At 44.6% G+C, this 13,128-nt stretch overlaps 1 protein-coding gene across 2 annotated transcripts in view; it reads left to right on the top strand.

Moving 5' to 3' along the window:
* Sobp (sine oculis binding protein homolog) overlaps positions 1-13,128 on the top strand; it is a 169,032-nt gene that overhangs the window by 100,798 nt on the left and 55,106 nt on the right. Inside the window, exon 5 of one of the 2 annotated variants that reach the window (XM_031348518.1) lies at positions 4,984-5,079. The exons of the other annotated variant lie outside the window; for it this stretch is intronic. Within the exon in view, the coding sequence (XP_031204378.1) occupies positions 4,984-5,079 (96 nt within the window). The remainder of the gene's footprint in view (positions 1-4,983; positions 5,080-13,128) is intronic. 2 annotated transcript variants of the gene reach the window in all.

The following is a 13,128-nucleotide window of genomic DNA, read 5'->3' as shown; positions in this document are numbered from 1 at the left end:
GAGAGAGAGAGAGAGAGCTGATGCTTCTAACTTCAGGTGTATGTGGGGGTATGGGGGTCACAGCTGTTTCTAACTGCAGGTGGGGTGGGGTGGAGCTCACAGTCATTTCTAACTCCAGATGTATGTGTGTGTGTGTGTGTGTGTGTTCACATCTGCTTCTAACTCCAGGTGTGTGTGTGATCACATCTGCTTCTAACTCCAAGTGTGTGTGTGGTCACATCTGCTTCTAACTCCAGGTGTGTGTGTGTGTGTGTGTGTGTGTGTGTGTGTGTGTGTGTATTGGGGTGGGTCACAGCTGCTTCTAACTCCAGGTGTGTGTGTGATCACATCTGCTTCTAACTCTAGGTGTGTGTGTGTGTGTGTGTGTGTATTGGGGTGGGTCACAGCTGCTTCTAACTCCAGGTGGGGGCCTTTCACAGCCTCTTCCAACTCCAGCTTTAGGGGAATCTGAGGCCTCTGGCCTCTATAGACACCTACACTCACTGTGAGAATGTGAACGTGGGCACACACGTGCACGCGCGCGCACACACACACACACACACACACACACACACTTAAAAACCAAAATAAATCTTTAGTATCTCCCCCAAAACACTAAAAAACAAGCCTTTGTGGAAATATTACAGTTTTAGTGAAAATTTTTTACTTTTTTTTTTAAATAGCAAAATGTGAAGCTTTCTTAGAACAGTAAGTCAAAAATGCACTTTTGTCCTGCTAGTGACATCTCTCATGACACATTCACAGTAAAATGCAACAAATAGTTTCCCATCTATGTTTCCTTCTAGCAGCACAAATACCTAGCACATTAGCCAGAGTACAAGTGTTAGAGTTAAAGCACATGGAGTGAATTAGCTCATCATCCAGTGTCTCCACGCTCCTTCATTTCAGAACTTGTCACTCCAGAACAAAGCCAAACATTAACACTGTCCTCCGGGCCCCAGTGAGGGCCAAGAGCCACCAGTGGGGTGGTCTACTCCTGGCAGCCAATTAGCTATGTATTGTTGGTAGGGAATTTAAGAACAATAATAAAACTGTCTTCAGATCTGTCTGCTCTGTTATTTCGATGACCTGCTATTCTGAAATAATTTCAGTGTCTACGCTGTCATCTGCAGGGGTGGTTGGCTCCCTCTGTCTGTGCCCCACTATTAAGTCATTATCTAGCACCCCAAATAGAGAAGATATAGAATAAGGAACAGGCCCCAATATATGAGATTTTAAGATGTCCCGAAATGAATCTAACTACATACAAGATTAGTGGAGCTGCAATGGAATCTGCCTGACCTTGCCCCAGTATGCCAGGCACTGGTGAGTGAGCGCATTCTTGGAGCATGTTCACCAGACAGTGATTGAAGAGAGGGATGGTTGACCCAACTCTACCCCGCCCTCTACAGAATTGTACCCTTGTTGGGGAGATAGAAGTTAAGAAAGAAAAAAAGATGGAAGTACTGGTCTGGGTTGGAGAGATGAAGGAAGGCATTTGCTGGGAAGTGAAGCAGAAGCCCTCCAAGTCTGCTTGCTCATCAGAAACCAAGAGGCAGCCATGGACAAACAAGACATTTGCTGACAGGCAGCTGGTCCCCAGAACTCTCAGCCTTTTAGAGTAAGACCCACCTGAGGGCCTCGTCGGCTGCGAGTGGCACTGCCCAGTGGTTCAGTGTTCTTTTGATGCCTAGAGACCCTCCTTAAACCAGTGGCCCTTGACTCTGTTTGTACACTGCTGTCATCTGAGGGCTTTTTATCATCCCGTTTTGTTTTTATGAATTTATTAAAAAAAAACAAACCTACATTCTGAACCTTATGTTGAGCCAATTAAATTAGACCTGTGGGAAGGTAGAAGATAGGGGTCAGGAAGCCATATTGCTAGCAAACGGAAAACAGCCTACCCAGGACGGTAGAGAGTTACTGCCTAGTTGGATGCACTTCATTCCACTTAGTAACAACTTGAACTTTCATTTTAAAGCTTCGTAATGCAAGTGGGTTTGCTGTGGTGAGAGGCGTATGTCAGTGCACACATGCATGCAGATGTTAGGATGAGGGATCTACATTCCTTGGACTTTCTGTATCCTCCATTCTGTGCAGAACACATGTCCAGCTAGACATTTTCTTCTTTCCTTTGCATTTTATCTATCTATCTATCTATCTATCTATCTATCTATCTATCTATCTATCTATCTATCTACCTAACTACTTATCTATCTATCTATCTATCTATCTATCTATCTATCTATCTATCTACCTACTTATCTATCTATCTACCTAACTACTTATCTATCTATCTATCTATCTATCTATCTATCTATCTATCTATCTATCTGTATGTGTGCATACACATGCACTGGTGCCTGGTCATTGTGCATTTGTAGATGACCTGGGAATCAGTTCTCTTCTCCCATCATCTGGGTCCCAGGGATTAAACTCAGGTCTCTAGGCTTGGCCACAAATGCCTTGTCCACTGACTCATCTCAGTGGCCCTGGAGGACAGGATTTCCTGGACTCTGGAGTCAGCCTGAGGGTCTGAATGAGCTGTGGTAGGTGAATCCAACGGCTCAACGAAGAGACATGTTTCTGGCTTGAGACATGTTTCTGGCTTCTCTTTATTTCCCAACACCCCCAATGCTCCCCATTCTCTTTTATTGTTGTCTAACAAAGCCTCCTAGGGATAAAGGCTTAGTACGAAACCTATAAAGCACCCGTATCTTAGATAATGGGACATTTTTGTCCTTTAAACACATAAAAAGCATTGTGAGCACCTTGCATGTAAGTGGAATGTATTTTTGCCTCTTATGTTGAAAATATCCGTAGGCATCTGGTGTGTATGAATGTGTATACATAGTACATGCATAATAAACATATTCCACTTTATGAATATTTATACTCAAGATACATATATATTGAATATAGACATACATATGTAAATAGTAGCCCTTGCAAATGATATGCAAATTGCGCTTGAGCATATGTATTGCTGTGCATCAGGAATATAATAAGCCCACCACCAAGCAAGACATATCTTGAAGTGGTATTTTCAAAAGTTGTTTGTGATAGGGTCTAGTTACCATCCAGATAGGTGCAACTCATTGGACATGGCCAGGTTACTTGAAACAAATGTGGTTCCTTCCTTTAAGGGGTCTGTACATCACACAGTGACTTAGAATTTTGCTATGGAGAAGTTAATATGGGTGCCACCCATTGGCATCTCAAAGCCTGCTTCCAGCTCCCTAGGTCACTGCTGCCTCTGTCTGTCTGTCGGGGTTTAAAATGGATCCCCTTTGAGTTCCATTCTCTCATACAGTGATTTCACTGCAGGAGAGTCCTGCTGCAGTGGCAAGGGCCATCCTTGGCTCCAGTTGACCGTCCAGCCAGAGCCCACGATGCTTGCTTCTTTCTCTGTCACATATGGCCTATCCTAGAACACATTTTAATTTTACTCTGGCTTTATTGGCGATAACAGTATAAGGAAACGGCACTACCTCACCAAGATGTTCATTAAGAAAACATAAAAATGAGATCCAAGCAGAGCAATCCCTTCCACACACTCACCATAACCCAACCACTCCTGACCATGTCATTCCGTTCTTCGATTCCACCTAGAGCCCTCACAACGGGTAGCAGAAACCTTTATTAGATACAAGCGGTGCAATTTTCAAACGTGCGGAGTACGTATGGATTCCTTTTAAAACAACAGCCTACAGCGTAGCTGGGGAACTCAGAGTGACACTTGTCAGGGTAGATTTCACTGTCAGAGAAATGATACGTAAGCCCTGTCACTGCTGTGTCACTGACTCTGCTCGCTGCCCCTCCCCCTCCGACCCATACCTCACAACAGGTAGTTCTCAGCTGTTCCCGTGGTGCCAGACATACATTTTATCTAAAGAGACAGCAGACAGAGCTACCTGCTGCTCCCTGTGCGGCTCTCCCTGTGTTTCTCCCCTTTTCCTACTTCACTGGGGCTTTTCAAAATCAGCTGGCAGGGAGCCAGGAGCTCATCATTTTAATGCAGTGCAAAATAGAATATGCATAATTATATGCAAGCCATATGTGAGGGAGGCAAGCTCAGCTGTGGATTTCAGGAGGGCCAGGAGAGATAGAGAAAGACTCAGAGACAGGGGGAGGGAGAGACAGATAGAGAGATAGAGATAGAAGACGAGAGGGGGTGGGAGAGAGCATGAGCAGTTAGGGCTAAGGGGATGAGAGCTGCAAGATGCAAATGTCCCCCTGATGAATGGATTCATGAATGTACTTTGGGCACGCCCCTTTCACCCACCTCTCCCTCACACCAGCTCCAAATGAGAAACCAATGGCGATTAGGAAGACTTCAGTGGGTGTTGCTGGTGAATAATGTGGATGCCTCTGTTGAAACAGCAGCTTTCTCAATTGACAGCATAGATCAACATAACCAGTAATTTTTAATGCAGCTTCTTAATTAAATCTATTTTTTAACTGCATTTAATAGAAGAATCATTGTTCTTATGAGATCATTGATCCTTTTGGATCTTTATTTAAAAATCAAGGGAATCAATTTATCTCTAATACTATTACAGTTCAAATTATAACTATGCAAATTGCTTTTCTTATGGCCTTGCTATTAGAATTTCTTAAAAATGCTTTATCTAGAGATTGCTTAAGCATGCCAAAACGTTTAAACACGTATGTATGTCACAGACTCCTGACCGTGTGAGGAACTGTGTCACTACAACACTCAAGTGTTGGTGACACCCAACAAAATCAGTTGATTTGGGTCTGCTTTGTGCTCTTTGAACTACTACACCATGATGAATTTGCATGTTGAAACTAAATAGTATAAAGAAAAAAAATCTCAAATTTTGATATCTAAAAGGCATACTGCGTATTTAAACAAACTTCTTAATAATGTTGTTATTTCTGGATTCCCGTTTGTTTAATGATCTGAGCTATTATGCTTTTAGCTTTTTTTTCCTTCCATTATTTGTAAGTCCCTAAATAGGCCATTATATCTCCCTTCAGGCTAGAGATGAAGATGGACGTGCTGAAAGTTTTCCCCAGCAGCACTATGCTAAGGAAACTCCAAGGCTTGCCTTCAAGAATAACTGCGAACTACTTGTAAGAATAACATACTTACGACAAGTCTAGAATGTTACTTTAGCACAGTGAAAATAGTTTTTTTTTTTGCAAGGGTTTGTTCATGATTACATAATTTATGAAATATTATATTTTTCTGTATAGAGTTCTAAGTGCTAATTCTGATATCACTGCATATTAATTATAAGATCTCGAGTTGTTTGCAAATCTTTTATATCTGATTTTAAAGCTTGAATGGCCCTTTCTTTATTAGCTTGTTTTGTATTGTAGTTTATAAGCAGCTACTTGGAGAATGGCTAGTAAAGATAAAAATATAACTTCGATACACGGAGCTTGAAGAAAACCCCACCCACCCCACCCTTCCGCCTACGCCCGAGATGTGTGCTATTTTAGCAGACAAAGGTGGCTGAGTTTGCCTCAGATAGGAAAGAGAGCCCATTAGACACGCAGCACTCCCTTTAGGATTCAACTATTCCTCCACTCTCTTGCCAAACTCCATCATCTCTCCCCTGCAGAAGGCTTAGAAGTAGTGACAGGATGAGGGGATGTTTACTGTTGAGAGGGGGCATCAGCTGTGACGAAGCTCGGTTCCAACGCAAGGTTAATTTGCTGTTCATTTTAGCATTTACAGGGAGACAAGATGAAAAGCAAGCAGGAATGCCTATTATATTTCTATTAAATGAATCTGTTGGGACCTTACATTCTTGATTAGCTTTTGAAAACGAGTGCTCAGCAATGCATTTTCTGTTTACCTAGAGTAAACAGAGAATGAATTGTCATTTATTTGGCCAGTCAAACGCTGCTTTTGGAAATGAAGCTTTACGAAGGATCTAGTGTGTTGTCCCTAAATGTTCTTTTCTTTTCAATTGCATTAAAATAGAACATTTGCTCCAACTAAATGAAAACAGGGAAGGAAGGGGAAGATGCTCGGTTGTTCACATTTGAGGTAGCTTAATTTCTGCCTGGCTTTTTGGCCAAATTCAGAGCTTTGCCAGATCTCTGCATTAGGAATTCCCACTAGTGAGCCTTTGGGTTTGGCTCTGACAGTAACTGCTCGTTGAACACAAAGTGGTCAGAGAACAGGAGAGTGAATGGTATAGGCCTTGCCCATTCCAGCTGCAGCAGCTGCAGAGTGAGAGGAACCTCCTTCAGACAGCGCAGCAGACACAGTCACAATGGTGCCACTCGGCCTGTGTGTGCAGTGCCCTGGACCAACAATGCTGCAGGCAGTCTCACTGCTTATAAATGCAGTCCTTGGCATGAAAATTCAACTCGCCTGATATTTTATTTGAGAGCTCTTAAATGTCCAGGTCTGCTGTTGCATTTTGTATTCCTCGGGGTATTTTCACATTGCTTTTAATACTGTCTTGGTAACTGTGGTCCTCCATGCCTGGGGGTTAGAGGAGGGTATTTGTGCTGTTTGGGGGATCAGAATGCTTTTAGGAGTGGCTCCCTTCTTTTTAGAAAGACTTTGAAGACTAATATTCCATCCTTAGCTTTCCTCTATGTATCGGAAAAGCCAATGTGCTTTACAGTAGACTGGAGAAAACAATGGTTTTTGAATGTGACCATCGTTCTCCGATACCTGTAGAGAAGCACACAGCCTTCTGTCACCTAGCTTACGGCCCTGCTGAGTTAGCGGTAGTTTCAAGAGGCTGGGTGCCATCCTCACTGCAGTTTTGGTTAGAAACCTTGTTCAGCATACTTTCCTGTGATTAAAAAGAAGAAAAAGAAGACAGAAAACACAAGTGAGCATATCCCTTTAAGAAGAAATTTTTAAAAAGAGCAGCCAGCTGTAAGGAAAGCAATGTTGGGGTGCTGCTAAGGCCTGACCAGGAATACTTCTTTGCAAAAGAATCGTTCATTCTTTAGAGAGAAATAAGAGTTCTTTGGAGTTTTCTTACGACAGCTTGGAGGAGATTTTTAAGGAATCTGACAGGGAGGGTTGCACACTCTACTCCAAAGTGCCTTTTTAGCTTAAGGGTGGATCTGGCGTCTTCCTTGGCTTAGCTGCAGCCCCAGCAGCGGGCTGGGCCATGGGGAGAGTGTGAGAGAAGCTGGGGAGGCAGAGGTCTTTGGTGTTCCCAGGTGACCAGAAGCACACAGCTGAAAGCATGTCCCCCTGGGCTATAGGAACTGACAGAAAAGGGCCTAGGCCAGGTAGACAGGACATTAACTCTATGTTATTGATGACCGAATGTCTCTGCGCCCCTCCCCTAGCCCACACTTCTTGGAAGAGGCAGGAATATTGAGTATCTTATTAAAAAAGAAAAAAGAAAGAAAGGAAGCACAGTAAAATCAATGCCTGGAATACACAAGTGTGTATAATCAGAAGGTACCAACAAAGAAAGCGTTGGCCATAGCAGTAGATCTGTGCTGTGCAACTGTAGAGTTCCTGTAGGGTACTGATTTTTCCATTTAAATCCCAAACTGTGATGTGTGCCTTCACACTAATTTACTAGACACTTGACTAGATGTTTAGCTTGCTGACCATTTGGTGGTAACATAGTAGTTTCTAATTTAATTTTGGAAGTACAAGGCTATAAAGACCAGTGATTACATAAACAAGTCCTATTGGATGGGATAGATCACAACTCAGTGTGGTCACCTAGCTCTTCGTAGACAGGTGTGTGTGTGTGTGTGTGTGTGTGTGTGTGTGTGTGTGTGTGTGCACCAGATTCCAGTTCCATTGCCAATCCCTTTAATGATGACTCAGGTTCTCCCTAGAGAAACAAGCTTGGGACTGTGAAGGTTCAATTCCCCCCTACTAAAATGCTCATTCAGCGGGTGGGACTGAAGGAGCTACGGGGAGAGGGAAGCCTTAAGCATAGTTTGAGTTCATAGTTTCTCGTTAGCCAGTTTCTTGTTAGTTCTCAAGAACTGGCTGGGCCAAAATCTTGTATTTGAGCCTGGGAAGAGAAAAAGACGTACAGCTAGAAGAAATTGCTAGATTTGAAACTGAAAGATTTGGAGGAGAGAATGAAGACAGCTGAATCGAAATCCTAAATTGTGGGCATGCGTGCGTACTTGCCGGTGGCTTGTTGGTTTCGAGACAGGGTCTCTCCCTAGAACCTGAGGCTCACTGATTACACCAGACTGGCAGGGTTCTCTGCCTCCCACCCCACAGCAGGGCATTGCTGGTTAGAAAGCTAGCAAGTGCAGGAAGGCCCTGAGAGGGAAGTGCAGAGGAGAGTAAGCTTGTCCAAGGAGGCTTCATCTCCCAGAGTCTGAATGTCTACGGCTCCTTCTGGCTGCTAGGGTGAGGGTTGTGAAGGAGGAGAAGGGGGAAGGGAGCCCACAGCTGGGAGGCGAAATAAAAATAGCATGGGAAAGAATTCATTCTGGTCACTTACAATGCCAGCAGAGGGAGAAGATGAAGACTAGTTCAGTGTTGTGGCCTGGAGAACAGAGATGATGGGGAGGGGAGAGCTTAGCCGACTGTTCTCTCTCAGTCCTTGGTGGAAGCAGGCAGGTGGGTTAGAAGATGAACACCTCGGCCCCCAGCTTCAGAAACGCCACTGTCAGGCAGTGTTCAGCTCATGAGGATCTGTGTGTCCTACTAGATAAGCAGACTGGGACATGGACTAGGAAAAAGATTCTGTCTCTGCCTAGAGCGAATGAGTACACTGTTCATACCCAGCATAGTCGTCATGACGTATGTGGGCTCTTGAGTAAATGAGGTCACTTTTGCCCCATAGATACAATGGTATAAGATACATACAGCATCACGGTGGATCCAGGCGCTATCTCTCAGCCTTCTCTGAGTTTTGGGTTTTCATATGCAAAGCCTCAGAGGAGATTGTAACTGGGCGTGGTGGTGTGTTTAGGCTTCCTGTTGTTGATAGAGATTAGCTGTGCAACTGTGCTTCTCCTTCTTGTCATGTTGTTATTAGTCCACAGTAAGCCACGTCCTGGGAGAGTACTGGGAAAGTCCCAGGGTGTGGAAGAGGATCAATGGAAGATGCTCTCGATGTAGGCACGTCTACAGATGGATATTGATTATAGGAGTTAGAGTATAAGGGAAGGAGGTGTGGCGAGCAGAAGGAAGGCAGGTAGGAAAGTGCACACCAAGTGCCCTGTATCCCGTGCAGCATCTCAGCTGAGCGTGCGAGGATGGAGAGAGAGAAGACTGGAGAAGGCAGATAGGCAGGTCAGTGAAGGAGTCCTCATACTTGGCTCATCCTATGGAGTCTGGGTTCTGAGAGTTTTACTTCATGCCAATTCCTAGTGTTTCTATAGATTAAAAACTACTATGGAAAATGTGTAATGTTCAAAATTATATGAAAGTCATGATGTATCCCCTGTGCCTCCCCCCACCCAACTTGAACATCATCAGCTAGAGGCTACACTTGTCCCTTTTCTCTTGATATCCCATTGTGGTGGTGGTGGTGACAATGATGATGATAATATTATTATTGAGACAGAGTTACATTGCTTTCCCCCTCCCATTTCTCTCTCTAACCCTTCCCAGGTAACCCCGCCAACCTCTCTTGTGTTCCCCTCAAGTTGATAGCCTCTTTTTATTTTATTATTATTGTTATAAACACACTCTCACACACACACATGTACAGACACACACATGTGCAGGCATATATAACCCGCTATATCTATTTTTGGTGTTTCTACAACTATGGTCTCAGGGCTTATCGCCATTACTCTGCCCTGGACAACCAATAAGGGGGCTTATCACATGGAGAAGCTAATTCCCTTCCTTCCAGTTGTCACTCGTGCCTTCGGTTCTTTGTCTAGGGGCAGGACACTGAAAATTTCTCCTGTCCACATTAAAACGTCTATTGCTATAACCATTGTTCCAATCCTGTTGATGCGACCATTTCTAGGAGAGGCCCTTTCATTGTGAACTTCTTGGTGTTCTGACTCTCCCAACTCTTCTCTGCCTCCTCTTCCTCAATGATCCCTGAGCCACAGCTGCAGGGACTCCGACGGGGATGCATCCATTGCCTCTGGGCTCCTCACTGCATCCATTGCCTCTGGGCTCCTCACTCACTGCATCCATTGCCTCTGGGCTCCTCACTGCATCCATTGCCTCTGGGCTCCTCACTGCCCACTTGGCCTTTGCCCTGTGTCCAGTGGTGGTTTCATCTAATGGTCTCCATGTGCTGCGTAGAAAAGCTTCTCTGACGAGGGCTGGGAGCTGCACTTGTCCATGGGCATACGGATAAGATTTAGAATGTAGTAAGACTTTGGTAAGGAATTCTGCCAATCTAGCAAAGTGGAGGCAGATTCTTTTCTAAGGTTCATGACCTCATTAGCCCAAAGAACCTGGCTAGGCTTTCAGAAACAGGTATGGCTTCCCTGTCATTGAGTGGGGCTTATGTCCAATCAGACAGCTGTCGGCTATCACCAAGGTGTGAGTGCCACTTATTGTTCCTTGCCATGCTGGTCACTGTCGTGAGTCATAGGTGTTGCGGCTCGTTAGGACTGTCATCCACTCCCTCCCTTCCCCCCTTGGACAGTATTTTCCAGAACCATGAATGCAGGAGAGGGACTTTCAGGTCAGATCCAGCCTGAATCACTCAAGACCTGTGTACTAAGTGTGCCATGCTTTCAGCAAGAGCGCCTCCTCTTCACCCGAGAGAGGCAACGGAAAGCTACGCTGATAGTCTGTGTTGTTTCGGGAGTCACCTGAACTACCCTGACCAACCATTCCGAAGAAAGTTTCTTGTGCCTGGTACAGAGGTTTTGTTAGTCTTGTAGTTAGTTAGACTAACTAACAAGTTAGTTTCTGTAGAGACCATTGTCAGCCCACGCGGCTTAACTTCTATCAAGACATTTGTGTGCGCGCGTGTGCATGTGTGCGCGTGTGCGTGTGTGTGCGCGTATGTATACACCTATATGCACTGTGTATAGTTTTAGGTAACACAAGCTGATAAGACTGCATGGGGCTCACAAACATTGATATTATGTATCCCTCATCTCTCTTCTTTCTGTGTTGGTTTCCCTCCTTCCCCTTCTTCTTTCCAGTTTGTAGTTCCTGTACCCTGCTAGTGCCCTCTCACATACACACCACCCTGCCTGTGGTCCTTTATACTTTTCTGGTTTCTCTGGTTAACCCCATGATGTATCCTCACATCTGAGGATTTGGAGCTGGGAACTGCAGATGAGGGAGAACATGCCATATTTGTCTTTGGGTCTGGGTTACCTCACTCAGTACAACCTTCTCTAGGTCCATCCATTTCCCTGCAGGTTTCATTCGTTCATTTTTCTTCACACCTGAAAAGTATTGCATTGGGTGCATGTAGTATCTTTTTATCATCCATTCGTCTGCCAAGGAGCATTGAGATTGTTTTCATTTTTCTGGCTATTGTGAATCGGGCAGCAGTGAACATGGCAGGTCAAGTACCTGTGGAATAGGGTGATTGAGTCCTTTGGGCATGTTCAGAGGAATGGTATAGCTGGGTGTCTTAGTTCGGGTTCCCATTGCTGTGAAGAGACCCATTGACCAAGGCAACTCTTATAAAGGAAAACATGTAATCGGAACTGGCTTAGAGCTTCAGAGGTTCACTCCATTATCATCATGGCAGGAAGCATGGCAGCATCCAGGCAGGCACGGTGCTAGAGGAGCCTAGAGTTCTACATCTTGATTCTCAGGCAACCAGGAAGAGTCTGGCTTCTGCAGACAGCCAGCAGGAGGATCTCTTTTGCACTGGGCAGAGCATGAGGATGGAGCCTCAAAGCCCACCCTTACAGTGACACACTTCTTCCGAAAGACCACACCTCCTAATAGTGTCATTCAAACACATGAGTCTATGGCGGCCAGACCTATTCAAACCACCACACTGGGTCACATGGTAGACTTTTTTCCCCCTGTGGATTCTCCATACTGATTTCCAGAGTGACTGCATCAATTTGCATCTTCATAAACAGCATGAGTTTTTCTCTCTTCTCCATAACCTTGCCAGCATATGTTGTCAGTTGAGCTTAGCCATTCTGACTGGAGTCAGATGGAATCTCAAAATTGCTTTGTGTTACCTAATTGCTAGGGATGATGGGCACTTCCTGAGGTATTTCTTAGCCATTTTTATTTCTTCTATTCAGAATTCTCTGTTCAGATCCCAAGTTTGTTTGTTTGTTTACATTTATTTACTTGACATCCCAATATCAGCACCCCTCCTCCCAGTACCCCTTCACACAGATCTTCCCCCATTCTTCCCTCCCCTTCTCCTTTAAGAAAAGGGAGCCCCTGCTCTAGGTATCACCTCTGCTACCCGCCCTGCATCTCTCCCCTCAGCCACTACCTTCTCCATCCCCCCCCCCCTTCCCCTGGCTCATCAAATTCCTAAAGGACTAGGTACATCTTCTCCCAAACAAGGTTGCCCAGTTAGGGGACCGCCTTTTTAATTTGGTCATTCCCCTGGAGAATTATAAATCATGTGTGCCTTGGTTTTTTGGTGTGGAGGGTTTGTTGGCTTGTTGGTTTGTTTGTATGAAGGTTTTAGTGCCTGTCTTCCCTGCTTGGGAGTGCTGTATTGGTGCTGATTAGACAGAAGCTGGAAGCTTCGGAGCTATTCACACAGAAGGCAGAAGGCTCTGCGTGTGTGCCGCACTATACTCCCTGCCCAGTACAGCCGTGTACATCATAGGCAATCAGACCACCCTTTTAAAGCCCTAAAGATGCGGTGTGTATAGCCCAGTGCCAGGAATGCCTTCAGTCTTTGATCTCCAGCCTCTAGCTCTATGTGTAGTTATTTTAAAATAAGATCAAATTTCCTTGCACTCCAGTGCACCCATACCTGCCAGCCCCATCAGAGCAACGAGGGAGATTCTGTATCACAATCATGTTTTTTTTTTTTTTTGGACTTGTAAGGCCATTGCTAGAACCACTATATCATGGGCACACCGTAAGAACTCTTAAAGTGTGATAGCAACGGCTACGTTTCATTTCAAGTGACCAAAGTCCTTCTTCCTGGTTCTGTTGTTTTAACCAAAGCCACATATGTGACCCCAATGACTTCAAATTGTTGGTTAGCTGTTACAGCTGAGCTATACAAACACCAAAGGTTGATTCGTGGGGTACACTGGAACTCCTTCTTTTTTTTTTTTTTTTTTTTT

This window comes from Mastomys coucha, unplaced genomic scaffold (genome assembly GCF_008632895.1).
Source record: "Mastomys coucha isolate ucsf_1 unplaced genomic scaffold, UCSF_Mcou_1 pScaffold3, whole genome shotgun sequence".
Classification (NCBI taxonomy): domain Eukaryota; kingdom Metazoa; phylum Chordata; class Mammalia; order Rodentia; family Muridae; genus Mastomys; species Mastomys coucha.
This window is presented reverse-complemented; position numbering and strand designations above follow the sequence as displayed.